Source organism: Ranitomeya imitator, chromosome 8 (assembly GCF_032444005.1).
Source record: "Ranitomeya imitator isolate aRanImi1 chromosome 8, aRanImi1.pri, whole genome shotgun sequence".
Lineage (NCBI taxonomy): Eukaryota > Metazoa > Chordata > Amphibia > Anura > Dendrobatidae > Ranitomeya > Ranitomeya imitator.
The window spans coordinates 174,382,241-174,404,211 of NC_091289.1; the positions used below are offsets into that span (position 1 = coordinate 174,382,241).

Below are 21,971 nucleotides of genomic sequence, written 5' to 3' on the forward strand. Positions count from 1 at the left end.
TAGCAACCAGAGGAGACTTGAAGCCTCAATTATTTGATTGCTTTGTCTGTTCTTATGCGGTAATATTTCATTGGACTGTAAAATTACCAGTCTCCTACGAACCAAGGCCCAAGTGTACAAGCATAGCTGACATGGGGGCATGACAATGCCAATCATATTGTGAGGGAAAGTATTGGTGACGGACATTTAAGGAGACATCTTCCCCCATTTTAAACCTCTTAAATGCCGCTGTCAGGACTGATGCGGCATCTAAGCCCTTGTAATTAGAGCCAGCTCTAATCTTAGCAGTTAGACTCGGTTGCCCGTTGTATAACACATCCGGCATCCGAGCTGTACGGAATAGGCTCAGATCCCAAGTCCACTCCATTTGCACATGTACGGCAGATGTCACAAATTCATACCTGGGAAGAGTAGGTCCCCAAAAACCATGGGTCCCGGTACTTAATTGGGTTCACTCAGTACTGGCTGAAGCTGGTAGAAAGAGATGGACGACTTTGATGCCGTCAACTACTCAAAGACCAATAGGACCCACTGGAATGGCAGCTGAGTTACAGAGTTAGAATGATCCCTCCTTTTGCATTATTTTGCTAGGGTCTCAGAAAAGCTCTTGTCCATGGCCATGTTATGGCTCTATACAAGCGCCTATAGAATCAATCCATCATCCACAGCAGCCTATAGGGCTATGGCATGCCATTTTCAGGCTGCTTTTATGGAAGATCAACCTCCTGCAAGGTGTCCTACACCATACAGCCGTATATGAGACGCCTCCATACTATGAAGGCAATCTACGTTCCTCCAAACTCTAGGCTCCTGTGCCATATGTATGAGCTTTGCTCGGCCACTTAGCATGATGCACAACAATTAATTGACAAATCGGGTCCTGCAACATCAATATTTCCTCAGATTGCGCGCAAATGATTTGCATTAGCTTGGAAACTAATAATTTACTCTGCTCGGCCTTCAATACTGTGGAGGCGATGAGACAGAAATACTATATCTCTAGACAATATAGACCTGAAAAAAAGCCTCCATCAGCCACTGTCTCCCCTATAGCGTCTGATTACATTTCCATCAGCTCAATACGGTTCTGCTGTTTTTAATGACTACGTTAAGGACAAGCTGGTGGTTGGTGAAGCCAGAAACATACTGAGAGAAAGCTAAAAAAGCGGAGGACTCCAGTTCTCTCCCACTCCTGCTCCATCTTTGTTGTGAATGTAGAGATAATAATTAGCTGATAACTAAGCCTCACATACTGCGAGGAGAAAAAAGCACGATATCATATACCGGCATTCATATATATGGTATTTGTACAGAAAGTGATAAATACTGTAGAGCCTGAACGGCAGATAGAACATTGAGAATTCCGATCTGGAAAAACAAAAACATCTCATCCAGATAGATTATAGCTAAGATTACAAAGGACCAAGATGAAAAGAATACATTGTAGTTTGGAAAATTGGGTTATTAGATATGACATATCTAGGAGAGTAAATTTATGTGTGGCGCCATACATCACGGGGCATGGAATCAGTACGAAACATATTGAAAGGGTTTTCGATTTGCTGACGGTAGGTGGTAGGGCACATCGGAGGAGGCTAAGCTCTGGACATTGTTTGGTGGCTGTGACTGCTACTCTCTCTTCCATGCAAGCAAATAGGAGAGAACTTACAGTGGTAGTTGTAGCCACAACACAATATATGGAGCTGGGAAAGATCCAGCACCTTCAGTCAGCTAATTGGTGTTGGTGACAGCAGTCAGACCCCCGGTAGTATGGAGGTGATCTCCTATTGATCTGATATTAATACTTAACCTTAGGGCTCGCGCACATGGCCGTATGTTTTGTCCGAGTGAAGTTCGACAAAACATTGACAAAACATTCTATGGCTCCGTACACATGTCTGATATTTTCCTCGGACTGAGATGGTCCAAGAAAATAATGGCTAGATGTCTGAGTGAGTTTTATCCGATATTCGGATGACACTTGGCCATGCAAGTCAACAAGTCCGTGGAAACCATCGGCCCGCACTCAGATGACAACTGAGTGCAGTTCGATTGCAACGGACTAACACAATGGAGAAGATGGAGAATTTATTTTTCCATCTTCTACGCATTCGAGAAAATTGGAGAACGCTATGATCCTACTTTGATCACAGCTTGATAAGTATGTAATTTGCATTATCAGCCCGATTCTCTCGGATGAGAGAATATACTGCTGTCTGACCCTGGCCTAAGGATGAGTCATGGATAGAGTCGGTGAGAATCATTTTGTACATCCCTCTCTATCGACCATGATGAGAACAGGAGAACTGTCTGTTACCTGACGGTATCCGCAGCCCTCCTTTTGATTAGTCGGCCAGGCACGACGTCACAAGTGTGGCTTTTTCAAAAGAAGAGCCATGGGTGCCATCAGTTAGGAGGAGGTTCTCCTGCTCACCTCCAGTGGCCACAGAATACTGTTGCAACCAATAGACTAGGATAGGCAAATCGGGTTATACCAACTCTAATTATCAATATTAAAGTCCCAGGAACTTTACTCAATGCAATTTTTTAAAATTCATGAATGATAAATGCATTCTTTAATGAATAGACCATCAAGAAGTACCACAAGACAATTTTCCCGCCAAGGTTTCTGCCTTGTAAACTGCTGAAGTAGACACTAATTTGTCCACAGGGCTCTTTTGCCAGAAGGAGACCCAAAAAATGTCTTTTTGGCTTTTGCTTGTTGGCCGGTATAAAAAAAAAAGTAAGCAAAGTAGACAACACTTTCCCATTCTGCAGGATCCATTAAGAAAATATATTTATTAAATGGATCCCTTTTTAGCATGAGTCTATTGGCGAGGGATCAGGAGCCTTTCCTTGTGCATGCATTACATAGAGGTGAGAACATAGCCTCAACTTATCTATGGTTAACATCAGCATGGTAAAGTGCTATGGGACCGCGGTACTGTCTGCAGATCTGGGATCATGTCACTTTCCATCACTTCTTATATTATGGATCTTTCTTCACGAGGAGTGTCCTTTGGAGTCTCCATATTATTGCGCTGTAGGCACCAGCTTTTCTATCCATTCCTTGTACTGTAGGATACCTCTGTAATATGGCAAGTGATATTTTGTGCCAATTTGGTAAAAAAAAACCCTAGAGGTACAATCAGGTACGGACTGGGGCTGAAATTCAGCCCTGGCATTTGGAACCACACAGGCCCATGTTGTCCTCGTCCCCAAGAACCAGATGGGATATATTACTAATATTACCCTGGATGGAGGAAAGAAAGATTTACTACATGACCAATATTTCAAATGATACCTATGGCATGCTGGGTAAGTGACAGAGTCAGTGACTTTGTGCTTCATCACAACTGTTAACAGTATGGGTGTCCTGAGAACATCGATTCTGTTAATAATGTAGCAGACAAAGCAGCCCACAACCACACCGGCCCTTCTGGCATTTGCCAGAATTGCCCAATGGCCAGTCCGGCCCTGGGTACAATGTAGGACCAGAGCAAGCCACGGGCACCGTATTACATCTTTGGTTAGGACAGGTTTATGATACCACTGTGTGCGTGAAGCTTTACATCAAAGCAGCAAAGTAGTAGTAGATATATGAGGATGGACCGTTAGTAGAAAATACAGAATAACATGCTTCATCAATTAGGTTGGAACTGATGGATTTGTGTATTTTTCTACCTTACTAGCAGTAGAACTTTGTAATTACAGAAAACTTTCACACCAGGCCATGCAATGTGATCAAGACGCTCAGTGGTCTACAAAGAAGTTATACAAGAGCTATGAATACCGACTCCATCACCAAAACATCAAAGGGCTGAGTAATAACTTAAAGCTCAGAGATACCAATGCAAAATCCCCAAATCTAGAGCCTTTAATAGTATTTCCAGGAGTGGACATATCATTGGTGCAACATGTGCTGCCACATATTGGCCCAGGAATTGTGCATTATGAGGAACTATTGGACTGCACAAAAGGCCTATATAATGTTTTTGCACAGGGGCCTCTTCTGCATGTGTCCCCCAGTGAGTACTGCTCTTATATTGTCACAACTGTGTCACATCCTCCTGGGAGATATGGGGTTAGGTGATCTTAACATACTCTGAATTGTAAATTTTACATTTAGCCTTTGTGTTTTCTCATATTAAATGGACTTTGTTTCCTTTGGTGGTGGTGAAGATGTTAACGACTCTTTGTATGCTGGTTAGAGACATGCAGCTCCAAATCACAGTTGTTCCTGACCTGCTCCTTTTGTCTCTCTATAAAACCTGGCCAGACTTTCTCATCCTTGCCTGTGAAAGTTTTGCTTCCTTCCTTGCTGGAGTTGGTGTGCTGAAGTTGGAGTTTGTAGTTGCTGCTGGAGATTGTTGCCTGCTGTTTTTGGGTGTATGTTTTCTCCATCCTTATCCTAATCCCATTTGGTTTGTACCTTCCTATCCTTCCCTTTATTCCTCTCTACCCTTGGTGAGTCTTTGTGTATGTAAATTGCTTTTTGTTATTCCTGTTTGTCTTGCGTGTATATACATTAATATATCTGTCCCAGGCCTCCTGGGGGTGGGGGAGAGGACATCTTAGGATATTAACAGGAGCATAGTAAGATCGGAGACTCAGGCCTCTCTACCTTTAAGAGTACCCCCGAGACAGGGCCAGTTAGGGTCCCAATCTCAGTTTGAGGCCCCACTTAGTTACCGAAGACCGTCACAGTGTGACACATATAGGTCAAAGGGGCTTTTTCTGTCTCTTCTAGGCTACAGGACTCGAATGTAATGGCAACCCCCACACTTACAAGAGTTATGCCTCTGTCAAAGGTTCTATGCTACCCGTGGAACAAAAATGTATCCATCTACAAAGTTACTGAAAACTGCAGAATTCATAAGTGTAATGCTATAGGATATGCACTATTATAGGCACCTAATTTTTTTCATTTAATGGAGAAGTATTGCCGTTTTTTGGATATTATCTATCATGGACCTGGTTGAGGTCAGACTTGGATTTGCACCTTTAGGCCTTCTTAGCACACCCATGAAAAACGGTACTGCTATCATCAGTGTTTTGGGTCAATGTGTTATCCGTGTGTATGTTTTTCCCATCAGTGTGTCATCAGTATTTTTCCAGTATGCATAAAGAAATAAATGACAAAGCTTCCCCTATACTTTGCAATGTTAAACACAGACGGCACACGGACGACACGCGGATGTCACCCGTGTGCTGTACAGGCTTTTCACGGACCCATAGACTTGATTTAGGCATCTTGTCAAAAAGAAATGGACATGTCTCTGGGTGTTTTGCACAGACACATAGTCCATGTAAGAACACGAACATGTGCATAGCACCGTAGGCTCTGATGGGTAAGTGGTGTATACGTCAAGAAAAAGGATACAAAATGTATGCGCAACATGGACGTCTGAATGAGGCCTTAGACTGTGCCGGTGCTGGTTCTTTTTGAGAGAGAGGGGAGAGAGGAGAGAGAAATAGGCCTGGACTGGTCCACCGGAGAACAGGAGAATCCTCCGGTGGGCCTCTGTGCAAAGTGGCCACCACCCTCTTATATGAGCAGTACTTGGCACAATATACTTGAATCACTATGTACAGACAATGGCAGCACCTTATTCATCTAACAATCTACCCAATACATTGTTATATAAATTTGTGACTGAGGATAATGTCACATTTGCATGTGACTGTAAAGTGGGGCCGTGGAGTTGGCTACTGGTGGACCCTTGGCATCCCAGCCCGACATTATATATATATATATATATATATAGGCATTGTCTTGCACTTATACTAATAGACACACAGTATCTTCCCGCACCATGTCCCCTTGTTAACAAGGACCACTCACTGCCCAGGTGGCAACTAGTCCCCCGGAGATTGAGCCTTGCCATGCCTCCGTAAACAGAATATTCCTTTCCCTAGATAATTCACGTAACATCTGTTTAATGTATCTGCAGGAATTGAAGGCCATTTGTGAGCTAAAAATCTGAATATTTAGCAAAAAAAAAACAAAAAAAACAGCCTCTGCACTGTATATCAGAGATACAGGGTGCTCGATATAGCGATATCACACTATGTCAATCCGAAAACTGCAGGTCAATGTATAAGAGGGAATCACAATGCACAAACGACACAGCCCGATGGGTTTTCCGGCCCTGATACATCTGTAATGTGACTTTACTGCGTCAGGAAGGACGGCATCTTATATAAATACAGTGATGGAGTGAAAGTGCATATAGGCGGAAAAAAAAAAAAAAAAGAAAAAGCCGGACAGATCAGATAGTAAAGGGTTAACCTTTCCTGCGGCAGAGCGAGTGCAGGGCAGCATTTGGTTAGCTGGCTCTGCATTTTGTACCGCGCTGCAGTCACATCTTTGCAAATGTGCGTGCACATCCATTTCTCCGACCCCATTACCCCCCCACCCCTCGCAGTGCGCACATTCACCCTTGCCATGTCTCCATCCGATTTAATTAAAGATTCTGTGCGCTTCTAAACATTTCCGTAGCCTTTCAAGATCACCTGATCCTCTAGGGATACAGAATAATGAAGGATGGCGGAGCAGGGCAGGAGGAAACTCCGAGCTTCCAGTTCTTCTTTGAAATAAGTCTGGGAAAAAAATTATGCAAGGCCGAGTAAATGAAAGGCCATTTAAGCATCTCATTGCCCCTTCATGTGAGAGGAGGGAATTTTTTTTTTCTTTTTTTTTTAAAGAAATGGTTATATAATGGACCAGCACATCTATTTGGCAGACGTTTGGTAATAACAACGTAATAAAACCTAATAACATATAGTTTAAATGCATATAAATGATGGCATTAAACTTACAATGATGGTGGCTCAATTATACATGGCAATGGATCGGGTCAATTTTTCAGGCCAGCGCCTCTGGCGGCAAATTCTACCAAATAAACATCTTCTTTTGGCACCTAGATTACAATTAGTTGGACATATCACAAAATAGTGGCCCTTTTTCATGTGAGAGGAAGGATTTTTTTTTTTTTAGGAATGGTTATATAATGCACCAGCACATGTATATGGCAGATGTTTGGTACTAAAAATATTTTTAAAAAAACTAATAATATATGTTTTCCCCAGGTAGGAATGATGGCATTAAACATAGTTACAATGAAGGTTGCTCAATTAAACATGGCAATAAATTGGGTCAATCTTTTGGCCAGCGCCTCTGGCGGCAAATTCTAACAAATGAACATCTACTGTGCCCATAGACTACCATTAGTGCCCCTTTTTTGACATATCTGGCCAGTATAAGTCAGTATATATAGGCCTTGACTGGTCTTCTCCATACGAGTATATACAAAAATTTGCATTTTCCTTTTCACGTGAGTCATTGGCAAATGTACAGATGCAATAAAGTTGCATATGTCTGGGTTACACGTTTCAAGGCATGATGCAAATCTCAGCCATAGTGGGTACGACAAACATGGATCTAGATAGGTTCTAGGTAGGAGGTGACCAACATAGTAAAAGTGCACTTATATTACGCAATGACTCTTCTTATTCAATGGCCAAGCAGAAAAATTTATTGTTATTATTATTATTATTATTTTAAAATTAATATATAATAATCATTATATGTATTATCACCTCATTACTTTACTATTATTATATTATTATTTCATTTTATATTTTTTACAATATTAATAATAATAATTTATGTTTTCTATAATAGGAATAATTATTATTATTCTAAATAACAATTATTATTATTCTAAATAACAATTATTATTATTGTGACAATAATTGCAGTTAAATGTATAATAATGTACAATAGAGGTAAGTAATAATAATATTGTAATAGTGAAAATATAAAAATAAAATATTAATATAATATTGATGTAAGAATTGTAAAATAATGAAGTAATGCTGAACGTAATAATAATATATGAATTGTAAAATAATAATAATAATTCTTACATGATGACTATTATTAATGTTACTGTCACATCTGTACAGAAAAAAAATTCAAAATTTCCTTGATGTTGCCAATTTCGCTTCCCTACCAGGCGTCCTTGTAACACTGACCACCACCCTGCGCAGGCATCAATGTTAGTAACTAGTGCAATAAAGATATTAATATTTTATTACTTAGGAACAGATTCATTTTACAAGCGTCCCTGCAGATTCTGTTCATATGTTGCAAACTGTGTATAATATAGGACGGGGATATATAGCCAGCCAGTAGCTAATGAATTCCTACATATCATGGAGGATTACCATAGTAATGGTCTACATTTCCGGCAGAACATAACGACCTCACGTAGTGGGATCCTTTTTTTTTTTTTTTTTTTTTAAATAAAACTTTTACGCCATTATTTACAAACAAAATAAAAACAGTATCCAAATGTATATTGTGCAAAAAAAAAAAAACGCCAAATGTTGACTTCTTTCCCCCCCCCCTCACATTGGCTTCTATCGTAAAAATTCGCAATTCATTTGCCCCATAGGAAAGTTACAATATGTATTTTTCTATGGCCCAAATGGTAATCATGAATATTAATAATGCACATGTTCATTTTATTATTATATCAGAGATGTGATAATGTTCTTTGCTTTGATTCCTAAAAGTAATGTTTACTCCCCCCCCCTATAATGTGCTGGACTATAGGGTCAGCTTAATTATTTTTTGGTCTATAGCTGAATTACATTCTCCTGCTGTGATCCTCAGTTGTAATATATGGGTTAGGGTTTGTGTTGCGCCGTCTATTGCTGGCTGCAGAATGGGTTAACTGAGAATCTGTCAGCGAGCTCTTTCTCACAGCCCGATGGGAGAGCTTCTTACTCCTTTATCTGTCTTTTTCTGAGCTCCTCTAAGCTGATTTATGACCACAGATCGCTCCTAAGTTGAGTAGATAGAGAAACAAAGAGCCTGGAAAAGCGTAAAAACAGTGCAACATTTTAAAGTCAGTTATTTCTTCTGCAGCACACCCACAGGCGAAATAAGGTATTACATGACTTCCGATAAAATGAATAAATTGCCTGAAGAAATTCGTGGACATCCCAGATCCTCTTCATAGCCATTTTCCAACTCTGCTCTGTTATCTCAAAACAGTAAAATATGGATTTTAATAAACAAAAAAAACTAAAGATGACGATTTTCTTTACGACCTAAATGCTTGCATTTGGGGCTAAAACTTATTTTTTTTTTTGCAATTGAGTTTCTTTAAAAATATTGCACCGTTTGCTTCCGGTAGCCTCTGTTCCGCACTTTCTACTGTTGGCTGCAGAATGAGTTAACTGGGAATCCACCAGTAAGCTCATTCGGGGGGGGAGATTCTAACTTTATCTTTGCTTTATCCGTCTTTTTCTGAGTTCCTCTCAGCTGATTTATGACCACTTCGAAGTTGAATATGCAAGGAAACGGCCTGTAAAAGGAAAACGATGCAACATTTTTAACGAAACCCTGATTACAAGAACGATTTTTAGCCCCATAGACGTGCATTTAAGTAAAAAAAAAAAAAAGTTCCCAAAGTTAGAAAACTTTTTGAATCAAGTAGAAAACTACTGTAAGGTTTATTGTACAAGTCAGTAATTTTGGAATGAGGGGGCAATCTCTGCTGTCACATGATCGTATGGGGGTCTTATAAATAGGGTGGGGTATTGAGAACTACTTCTTCCCGTAGGCCTAATATACAGTAGTGATTTTTGCTTTTCTTCTTAGAATCCTATTAATCCTTGTATTTATGGGTCAGAATACAGCAGACATTGCCGGAAATGTCCGTTTGACTTGACAAAAGTCTTTCCTCCCTTTTTACGAGCTGTCATAGAGCTGCAAATATTTGCATCTTAATCCTTCCCTTTATGCATCAGCGCTTTCTTGTTTTCCGGATGGCTGCATCCAAACAGTTATGTTTATGGCGTTATAAGACTGTCCTTTATGGTGCCGTAAATGTGACAGAGCCCCGGGGTCAGGGGTCATTACCGGAGCGCACATTTAGAAGTCCCTTGGAATCAATGTAATGAGAAACAATTGACTACGCAATACATAAAGCCTGTCCCCAACGGAAGACGGAGCCCGGAGCTAGTAGGACTAGAAGAACGTCTAATTTATTCAATAAAGCGTTTATTTTAACCTGCCGGCCCTTATAGGGGATTCGGGGCCCACATGTCAGACGTCTGCAGCGCTTCTCCTCCGTCACTGTTTTTTTTTATTATTATGTTCCATCATTGGATGGAAATATTGGAACCAGAATAACCGGATCGGATTCCATTTCATTTAGTGCAACGGATTCCATAACTTTTCAGATTTTTCTTAGAGGCGGATTTGACGATGCGAAATAACCATTTATAACCTATAATATTCTAGTACTTTTTTTTACCAAAAACAGAAATCTACAATATTTTTTTTTTTTTTGGGGGGGGGGTTCTTACACATAACTCATTCCCATAAATTGGTTGTGCAGATGTGTGTGATCGCTGATACTATATATTTATCCATGGTCCTATGGAAAATTAAAGGTGACACTATTGGCACATTTGACACTTTGTATATTACTTTGCTACAAAGTAAATCGACATGCATTCCGTAATAATAAAGGACCAATGATGAAGTCATCGGTTTATTTGGAGGGGTGCGTTTCTGTTACACCGTGACGTTTTTAGGAAATAATAAACTAGCAGCAGATAATCCCCCAGTTTAACCTTCGCCGGCTGTCATCTTTGTGGATAATTGGTCACATTTGCCAACAGAAAAACAGAGGGAGGAGAAATTTGAGGATTTGTCCCCCCCCCCCCCCCCTCCACTCCACCGCTTCTCCCCATTTGACAGGCAGCTTGAAATTAGCCATGCTTTTTAACGACGTCCCCCAAAATACCATCCTCTTCGTCTGACCCTAACCACCCTAATGACATTGAAGAATAAAAATACTGCATTGCAGCACTTATTCGATACGTCTCCACATTCTACTGTCCCGTAGACAAATGACTTTGCGAAAGGCATGCGGGTCCAAGAGCGAGCCAGGCGTGGTATCATAATATCCCCCCCCACCCCTATATTTCTCATATATATTTATTTTATTGCTCAGGCACATTCCTATTAGTTACAAACCAAGAGGCTAAACACACATCGGGGAAAGGACACCGCTCCACTCAACGGTCCACAGCGGAGGAGAAGTGGTGGTGGTGGAGATCAGTGCAGGACAAGCCAAGATTGCAATGGTCGATGCTCTGTGCATTTGGCAAACAAAGAGGTAAAGAATAAAAAGGGAGGAGGGGGGCTTCATGGAAATCAGCGGCGGCTGAGAGACACTGATCATTTCAGAACAAAGGGAATGGGAGCAATTGGATTTTAAAGTCACGAAAGAAGATGGATCCGATGACAGCAAACACAGACTCGAAAAGAATACTTAGGCCCTAAGGCCGCTGGCCAAGGTGCTGAACTGTGAACATCGAGAAAAGCCAAAATAATCTATAGGAAAAACAATGTAGGGATCTTATCTTCTCACTCACATGGAGGCCATCAATAGACTGTTAACAGTACGGGATCATTTGCCGAGGTGTCCATGGCAAACTGTGAGCTTCTAACAATATATAAACCTCTGCAGCAACCAAGGAATTCAGAAGGGATTGTAACTGTTCTACGTCCTGGATTTCTGCAAGTCACCGCTGTAAATCGACAGGGGTAATTATTGTTATCTGCACAAACCTTCACAATATCCCAAATTGTCTATATGTCTTGTAACGACCCCAGCAAAGTATAGGATTATTGCTTCTGCTTTGCTGTGCGTCACCCATGCACATAAAGAAAATGCACTAAAACTGCAACCAGCACATGCATAAAATGCACTAAAACTGCAACCAGCACATGCATAAAATGCACTAAAACGGCAACCAGCACATGCATAAAATGCACTAAAACTGCAACCAGCACATGCATAAAATGCACTAAAACGGCAACCAGCACATGCATAAAATGCACTAAAACTGCAACCAGCACATGCATAAAATGCACTAAAACGGCAACCAGCACATGCATAAAATGCACTAAAACTGCAACCAGCACATGCATAAAATTCACTAAAACTGCAACCAGCACATGCATAAAATGCACTAAAACTGCAACCAGCAGATGCATAAAATGCACTAAAACGGCAACTAGCACATGCATAAAATGCACTAAAACTGCAACCAACACATACATAAAATGCACTAAAACTGCAACCAGCACATGCATAAAATGCACTAAAACAGCAACCAGCACATGCATAAAATGCACTAAAACGGCAACCAGCAGATGCATAAAATGCACTAAAACGGCAACTAGCACATGCATTAAATGCACTAAAACTGCAACCAACACATACATAAAATGCACTAAAACTGCAACCAACACATACATAAAATGCATTAAAACTACAACCAGCACAAAAAGGAAATGCACTAAAACTACAAGTAAAACTGCAACTAGTAGATGCATAACATGCACTGAAACTGCAACCAGCACATACATAAAATGCACTAAAACTACACATAAAACTGCAACCAGCACATATTGAAAATACACTAAAACTGCACGTAAAACTACAACTAGCAGATGCATAAGATGCACTGAAACTGTAACCAGCACATAACATAAAATGCACTAAAACTACAACCAGCACATACATAAAATGCACTGAAACTGTAACCAGCACATACATAAAATGCACTAAAACTACCACCAGCACTTTCATAAAATGCACTAAAACTACAACCAGCACATACATAAAATGCACTAAAACTACAACCAGCACTTTCATAAAATGCACTGAAACTGTAACCAGCACATACATAAAATGCACTAAAACTACAACCAGCACATACATAAAATGCACTAAAACTACAACCAGCACATGCATAAAATGCACTGAAACTACAACCAGCACATACATAAAATGCACTGAAACTGTAACCAGCACATACATAACATGCACTAAAACTATAACCAGCACATACATAAAATGCACTAAAACTACAACCAGCACATACATAAAATGCACTAAAACTACAACCAGCACATACATAAAATGCACTAAAACTACAACCAGCACATACATACAATGCACTAAAACTACAACCAGCACATACATAAAATGCACTAAAACTACAACCAGCACATACATAAAGTGCACTGAAACTGTAACCAGCACATACATAAAATGCACTAAAACTACAACCAGCTCATACATAACATGCACTAAAACTATAACCAGCACATACATAAAATGCACTAAAACTACAACCAGCACATACATAAAATGCACTAAAACTACAACCAGCACATACATAAAACGCACTAAAACTACAACCAGCACATACATAAAATGCACTAAAACTACAACCAGCACATACATAAAATGCACTAAAACTAAAACTAGCACAGATAGGAAGTGCACTAAAACTACAACTAACATATACAGAGAATGCATAAAACTGGAGAAGACTTTTACTGCATTGTTTTCCATCTACTCTCCAGTTCTTTGATATTACATCCATTGATCAGACCTCCCATGGAGTATGTGATTGAGGGTTCTTGCCCAGCACACTGAAGGACAAGCCAGCAACATTGAAACCTAAGAAGTTGCCATCACTCCATGTTTCTTCCCTTTTTCTCCAGGAAGCTCTGGGCAATGTAATGGACAAACAGGAAGTATTAGTCCAGTGATGGTAACTTAATCAGAGCCACATTGAGTTTTGTTATCTTAGACCTGTAACACAAGGTAGCATATATCCTCCTAAAATACACCAGAAATGGTAATATTGCAATTTACAAAATGACCGATTTACAAAACAATCCATATCCAAGGCCAAAACCCAGTGCAACAATGCACAACACCCCCAAACACATGATAACCGGAATGCACAAACCACGCACAACTAGTATTGTGTACAAATAGGCAACATAGGATGTGCTGCTCCGCACAGAGGAATACGACGTAACAATTCCCTTCCATTATCAGCTGTCTCTCCATTGACTATAGACTTTCTTTCTATCCCATTATTCATTTAGTCAAGATGGAAAATTGAGGTGTTTTGTGCATTGGAGTGAAACATATATTTTGATTGCAGGGTTTATACGTCCCCTCGTGCTCGTGTATGAATGTATTTCCTCACTCAACAAAGACGACGAAGACTCGAAATGTCATTATTTTCCTAACTTTCAAAAAACACAACCTGGAAAAATTCCGTCTAAGCATCATCATATTGTCCCCTACGAAACCCAATGGTGTCGAGTTGGAATGGTTTCTACGGAAAACGGACAATCGCATTTGGATATGTTCATTCTTACAGTACTTTCTGACTGTAGGTTGCAAGGCGTAGACCCCCGAATGCCTTTTCTTTTTTTTTTCCCCCTATTTTTTTCGGACTGCCTTTTACCTCCCATTCCTACCTAATGCTAAAGTGAGTGAAAGGGTTAGGGTTAGGGTTAACCCTAACCCTAAGGTAATATATGGGTTCCTTGCAGAAGGACGGTTGCTACAATTCTAACCCTAAGGTAATATATGGGTTCCTTGCAGAAGGACGGTTGCTACAATTCTCTGCTATCGGCTTAAAACCAACTGGGTGTTGAGGGGGAAGCCGCCGCTTCATCTCAACCCCCTGCTGGTGCCGTAAAGCCCATTTTCAAATATCTAAAATCACTATTTGGCTCTAGAAGATCCACCTTGATCGTACATAGCCGGCGATGCCCTTTAAAAGTAGATGATCGAGACGTATACAGATGTAACCCCCTACGATACGTCTAATATTGATGCAAATAAATATAGGTGCTTGCTACATTGTTGGTCGAGGGTTTCGCTCTTCTTGCTCAGTATGCATAACGCATAAAAAGAAACGCGGTTCCACAGAGAGGCAGATGCTTAAAAATAGTGGTTAGCAATTCACCGTTCATCTGTGCGGAGACGTAATTAGCACCTATATGTACAGAATAATTAAAGTTGTGACTGCTCTAAAGCAGTGCAGATAATAGCGGTAACCCCGAGTCCTTTTTTTTTTTTTCACGCCGCTTGCTATATTCCCAAATGATTGCCACCTGCTCCCCTATCTCCGCTCTTTCCCTAGTCGTTTCCTGGGCAACCTTTCTCTGGCTTCCCCTCGGAGCGATAGCTTTCGCTTAGAATGCTCCATCTAATCTTGTTTGTTTTACACCCATCAAAACAAGCAGACAAAGACAATTCCTTAAAGAACGGAACGGAAAAAAAAAAAAAGGAGGCGTTTGAAGGAGATGAAGAATCCTCAAATTATAAGGAAAGGGAAAGTGTTTTTTTTTTGGGAGGGGGGGGGGGGCATTAAAGGTCCACGTCTTCCAAAGGGATTTTGGAGGAAACCGTAGGTTACATTATTGCCCTTGCGTCCCTGCAGCGTTCAACGAAATGCCATGCAGGTCACGACTGCAAAGATTCGAGTGTGGCACTTTACACCCATTGTGAGAACCGCACACAAAAGGAGCGTCAAGGCGCTACATGCTCAGTGTTTTTGGGACAGGAAGGAAAAGCCAGCTGCACTTATTAAACATATGGGCATTCTGCGGCAAATGCTTTTTTTTTTTTTAAAGGGAGGCTTTTTTTTTTTTTTTTTGCTTTAAGGCAATCACAGCAGCAGCAGCAGCAGCAAGCAGGGAGAGAAAAAAAAAAATTCCCGACACGGCCAAAGACTCATGTAATTCAAATGAAGATTTCATAGCACCAAGTAATTCCGTGATAGACGTGCACTGACATTATAGTTGTCAAGGTCCTATCCTAGATCGGAGGCAACACGGCGAGTCACGCGTTCGACGTGAATTACCCATATTAAAAAAATATATATATATCCAAAGCCGGACGTCATTTCAAATTAATCGCCCCCCCCCAAAAAAAAATAAAATAAGGAGAAAGAATAGCAATGGATAGAATGCACTTACCATCTTTAAGCCATTCCACTCCATCTGTGACTATCGAGATGGAGCCTTCAAGCTTGTCACAGTGTCAAAACCAAAAAGAGCGTTATGTAAAAACTGACATTCCTCCTTACAGTACCGCTGGCAAGAGATGCTAGGAAGGACACACGCGCACACACTCACACACATACATACACAGAGTGCGCGCTCAACCACACGCCAGCCTCCTCCTCCTTTATGAGGTCACGGCAGGAAACTCTGAAATACAATATGCAGCATTTACCAAGCCTCTATATATTACTCCGATGAAAGATTACCATTCGGGAAAGGAGAGGACCAACCGAAATTAGCAGCATGGGCGAGAGTTTTTTTCTTTAAAGGGATTTTTTTTGTTCTCTTTTTTTTTTTTTTTTTTCCCCAAAGAGTCTTTGTGCGGGAACACAATGACAGAAAAGAAGCCTCACACACACAGTTTCACAGGATAAATGGAGACAGATGATCGCAATGCTATACCCAGTACGTAGGGTACTTTTTTGTCTTAAGACCGGAATGACCTTGACGATAATATGCCTTCTAATACAGCCTTTTAAATCACTCGAAGGACCCCCCCCAACAAAATAATTAAAAATAAATAAAAATTTAAAATCAGCCCCTTGATACTATCACACGAGGAACCAAAAAATAAATAAATCAGCCCATCGATACTGTCACGCGGGGGACCAAAAATAAATAAATCAGCCCATCGATACTATCACGCGGGGGACCAAAAATAAATAAATCAGCCCATCGATACTATCACGCGGGGGACCAAAAATAAATAAATCAGCCCATCGATACTATCACATGGGTAGCCAAAAATAAATAAATCAGCCCATCGATACTATCACATGGGTAGCCAAAAATAAATAAATCAGCCCATCGATACTATCACATGGGTAGCCAAAAATAAATAAATCAGCCCATCGATACTATCGCGCGGGGGACCAAAAATAAATAAATCTGCTCATCGATACTATCACATGGGGAGCCAAAAATAAATAAATAAATAAATCAGCCCATCGATACTATCACATGGGGAGCCAAAAATAAATAAATAAATAAATCAGCCCATCGATACTATCACGCGGGGAACCAAAAATAAATAAATCAGCCCACCGATACTATCACACGGGGAACCAAAAATAAATAAATCAGCCCATCGATACTATCACATGGGGAGCCAAAAATAAAAAAATCAGCCCATCGATACTATCACATGGGGAGCCAAAAATAAAAAAATCAGCCCATCGATACTATCACATGGGGAGCCAAAAATAAATAAATAAATAAATCAGCCCACCAATACCAATCACACGGGGAACCAAAAATAAATAAATAAAAAATAAATCAACCCACCGATACCAATCACGAAAAGCAGCAGCAACATCAGCATGCCCATAGAACAAGAGACGCAGACACAACATATCGACACAGCAAAAGGGACCCAAGAACAGAAAGAAATTGCCATACCTACCATCACCATTCTTAAACTGTTAATATTTTCTCACGCAGCGCGACCTCCGACTTTTCTCCTTGCAACAGCTAATTTTTTCGAGAATGTTTTATTGTACGTTTTTTTGGAAGAAAAAAAAAAGTTTTTGTGTATTTTTTTATGTCTTTTTTTTTTGTTATTTTGTTGTTATTTTTTTTTTTCCCCTCCTAAATCCACGAACTGCACTGGTAAAAAAAGCAAAAAATAAAATAAAAAACCCAACAAAATATCCAGCTAAATAATAATAATAATAGTAAAGCAATGTATGAATGAATAAATAAATAGTAAACTATATCGGGTGTTTTGTGAGAATTGAAATAAAGGAGGGAAAAAAAGGAAATGAAAAAGAAAAAGAAAAATAAGGAAAGAAAAAAAAAAGAAAAGAAAAAAACACAGAGAGAGAGAGAAAGAGACTGTGTCGATGCCTCTCGAAAGTAGGGTGTAGATATGAAAATTGGATAGAGCCTTGCTAGAAAATTGGCTGGCTGCTTGCATGCATTTATGGGACTATCTGTCAGATAACGGCTGCCTCTGATTGGCCGAGGGAGCTGGGGAAGGCGGGGTTATGCAAGGTGCTATTGAAATTGCCTTCTAACAGCTAGGGAGCTTAACTCTTTGTCTGCTGCAGAAGGCTTTGCTGTGGGTTCTATTCAATCTGCTGCTGCTGGAGCCCTGGGGGTTAATGGCTCAGCGACGGTCACTGAAATATGCTTTGTATTTTGTCATTAATGACCAGCTGGGCGCTTTTGCCTTCACAGAATTAGCTCACGGGTCTTTTCCAGCATGCAAAGTGTCTGTCCTAATCCAAATTTATTGATTTTAACATTACAGTGTGGGTTAAAGGAAACAACAAAAAAATCATCAGGGCAATGATGGTGGGGAGGAGGGGGGAAAAAATGAGATGGTTTTCTAGAAAAAATTTTTTAGAAGCTTGCAACAAAAATAAATTAGGTCTAGATTAAAAAAAAGTCACCTGACTCAAAACTGAGAACTAGATTATTATTATTATTATTTTTATTATTATTTTTATTATTATTATGTTACTACTACTATTATCCTTTCTTATGTATTATTTTTTATTTAATTATTATTACTATTAATTATTTTATTATTATTTACTATTACCACTATTACTATTTATTTTTTATTATTATTTAATTATTATTATTGCTACTATTATCATTTTTTTATTATTAATAAATAATATTACATTATTATTATTATTAGTATTATTATTATTATTCTTTTATGTTGTTTATGTATTTTAACTAGCAAAAATATTTTGTATTAATACTACCGTATTTATATCTTAGGCCACGTTCACACGCTCAGTATTTTACATCAGTAAATCAAAACCAGGAGTGGAACAATTAGAGGAAAAGTATAATAGAAACATATGCACCACTTCTGTATTTATCGCCCACTCCTGGTTTTGGCTTATAAATACTGATGTAAAATACTGACCAAATACTGCTAGTGTGAACGTGGCCTAAGGAGCAGCAAGCTGTTGATGTCATGTGATAGGCTGACCTTTTAATTATCAAGGTCCGCTTTGCATGCCAAGATGTTCTGCATCAGCCGCCTTAGAGTGCAATGGCCCTTACTCATGGGCGTAACATAAGTCAGTCCTCCGACCTTCAGTAATGGTTTTCCTTTTTCATTCTATTAGTAAATTCCGGAAGACCCCATGGGCGGGAGTCGTCCGCTATGGTTTCCTTTTGGTATCGATACTCGGGTTTGTTATATGGAAGCATCTCAGGGTTATTTTTTGGGGGGTAAAGTATCATCTGTGCAGATCAAGAGGGGGACTGACTCCCTAGAACAGTGTTCCCCAAGTCCGGTCCTCAAGAGCGACCAACAGGTCATGTTTTCAGGATTTGATTAGTATTGCACAGGTGATGGAATTATTGCCTGTGCAGGTGATGCAATTATCACCTGTGCAATACTAAGGAAATACTGAAAACATGAACTGTTGGTGGCTCTTGAGGACCGGACTTGGGGAACACTGGGCTAGAAGAAAGCAAAAAAATCACAATGGAAAGTGGATGAAATCGGCTGATTGTGCATGGAGCAACGTGATTCATCCATGGGGCCAATATAGTGAATATGGGGCAACCGACCATAATGGGAATTATTTCGACAGGAGGTCATCCGTCTTTCTGCCACTTTTTTTTTTGCTTTGAGGATTGAATACATAAATACTCAATGCAAAACTGAAAAAAAAAATAATATTTGGGCACCACCTCTAACATTCACAGAAAACCCGTATACGAGAGTGACTGCACAAACCCCATTGAGGGTGGGTGCGGGACCGATTGGATGCACAATACATAGTTCATCCACGATTATGATGATGGTACGTGATAGTAGAGGTAAGAGCTGGTGAATGTAGAAATATCCTAAGTACCAAGTACAAAAGCCTTATTTGCACCTCATTCATATAATATATGCAGCAAAAAAGGAATAAAGGGGGCTTTAAATTAAATAAAAAAATAAAAACCCCAATGTAATTGTGCCCTATCATCCTACATCGCCTTCGTGATCGATAATACATATATTATGCTAAGTGGAACTAGTAGCCTTTAATAGGAATTAAACTTTGCCGCCCTAGGCATGGGCCTAGTTAGCCTACATGGTAAATACAGCCATAGATGGACATGGCCTAAATGCAAGACAAAAACATGAGTATGGACCAGTCTAATATGCAGATTAATATCCTAATAAGTTGTATGTCTTCTCATTCTATAAAGTAGACCGATGAGACTTAGCGTACACTTTACGGGTCATGTTGCCCCCAATGCTATATACAGCATCCAACAGAGTGATATCCCCCTTGCATTATTCAGGCATGCATTATGTAAAGTGGTATAAGTGAACTGTGACCCCGAGCGCAGAGCCGCCCTTCATGAGAAAGCCTCCACTTCTGAGTCCATTAGTTACTTCACATTTACAGGAAGGATCTCGGGACAATTCTTGGATATTACTGATCTGAGGATCAATAGCAAATTGCTTAGAAGAAAGCGAGTTATTGTAACATTACACCATCGCTTCTACTTTTTTTTAGTTTCCTGATACATTTGTATTTTCTCCCTTGAGGCACAAATATAAGAAGCTCCATAATGGGCAGGAAACATTTTAAGGGATTTTTTTTTTGTTCCTTATTGATTAATGTAAACTGAGAGAAAAGTCGTTACGGTGCAGAAATGCTGAGAGCACAGAACGTTTCCACTAAATTAGTGAGTCAGATGTGATGGAGGGAAACATTTAGTACATGGCGAAGACTTGAAGATATGAATTCTATGGCAGCGCTGGATGGCGAGACGGGGACACGTGTATTACTCAGCGGGTGTGGACTCCGCTAATGGGGGAGAGATACCGGTCACACCAGGGTTGGTACTGGGACTGGAAGGCGACAACACAGACACAACTTCTCTACATACATATACATTATATCACTGAAAAATACAATTCAGCTAATATAACATCTGCCAATGCAATGCCACATGGCCGGCTGTGGTGACAAGGTATACAGCGCGTATACGGGGCACAGAGAAAGACACTGACAATACTAGGAGTACCCAGGGCACATATAGCATCAATGTCTACACAAGCTCTATCCATTATCTATCTATCTATTATCTATCTATCTATTATCTATCTATTATCTATCATCTATCTATCTATTATCTATCTATCTATCATCTATCTATCTATTATCTATCTCTCTATTATCTATTATCTATCTATCTATTATCTATCTATCATCTATCTATTATCTATCATCTATCTATCTATCTCTCTATTATCTATCTATTATCTATCTATCTATTATCTATCTTTCTATTATCTATCTATTATCTATCTATCTATTATCTATCTCTCTATTATCTATCTATCTATCTATCTATCTATCTATCTATCTATCTATCTATCTATCTATCTATCTATCTATCTATCTATTATCTATCTATCTATCTATCTATTATCTATCTATCTATTATCTATCTATCTATCTATTATCTATCACTCTATTATCTATCTATCTATTATCTATCTATCTATCTATCACTCTATTATCTATCTATCTATCTATATATCTATCTATCATCTATTATCCATCTATCTATTATCTATCTATCTATCTATCATCTATTATCTATCTATCTATCTATTATCTATCTCTCTATTATCTATCTATCTATCTATCTATCTATCTATATATCTATCTATCATCTATTATCCATCTATCTATTATCTATCTATCTATCATCTATTATCTATCTATCTATTATCTATCTATCTATTATCTATCTCTCTATTATCTATCTATCTATTATCTATCTATCTATTATCTATCATCTATTATCTATCTATCTATTATCTATCTATCTATTATCTATCTCTCTATTATCTATCTATCTATCTATTGCAAAAAAGTGAGAGCAGCACAGAAAAGAAAAACAAAAATCAGGGTGCAGGGCCCCTCAGGCATGTACCAAACCTTGTCATAGAAGTGAAAAAATCAGACACAGCGCACCATTCTGGATAAGGTTATGAAGGTATTCAAATTTA

General features: G+C 39.3%; 1 protein-coding gene across 13 annotated transcripts in view; it reads right to left on the reverse strand.

Annotated features, from left to right (window-relative positions):
- Nucleotides 1-21,971, reverse strand: part of ELAVL4 (ELAV like RNA binding protein 4) — a 147,218-nt gene that overhangs the window by 118,600 nt on the left and 6,647 nt on the right. Inside the window, exon 1 of one of the 13 annotated variants that reach the window (XM_069737945.1) lies at nt 17,382-17,882. The exons of 6 other annotated variants lie outside the window; for them this stretch is intronic. In XM_069737945.1, the coding sequence (XP_069594046.1) occupies nt 17,382-17,390 (9 nt within the window). In that variant the 5' untranslated portion in view covers nt 17,391-17,882. Of the gene's footprint in view, nt 1-15,892; nt 16,083-17,381; nt 17,883-21,971 lie in introns of those variants that run through there. 6 more of the 13 variants (XM_069737938.1, XM_069737941.1, XM_069737939.1 and 3 more) reach the window with 6 other exon arrangements.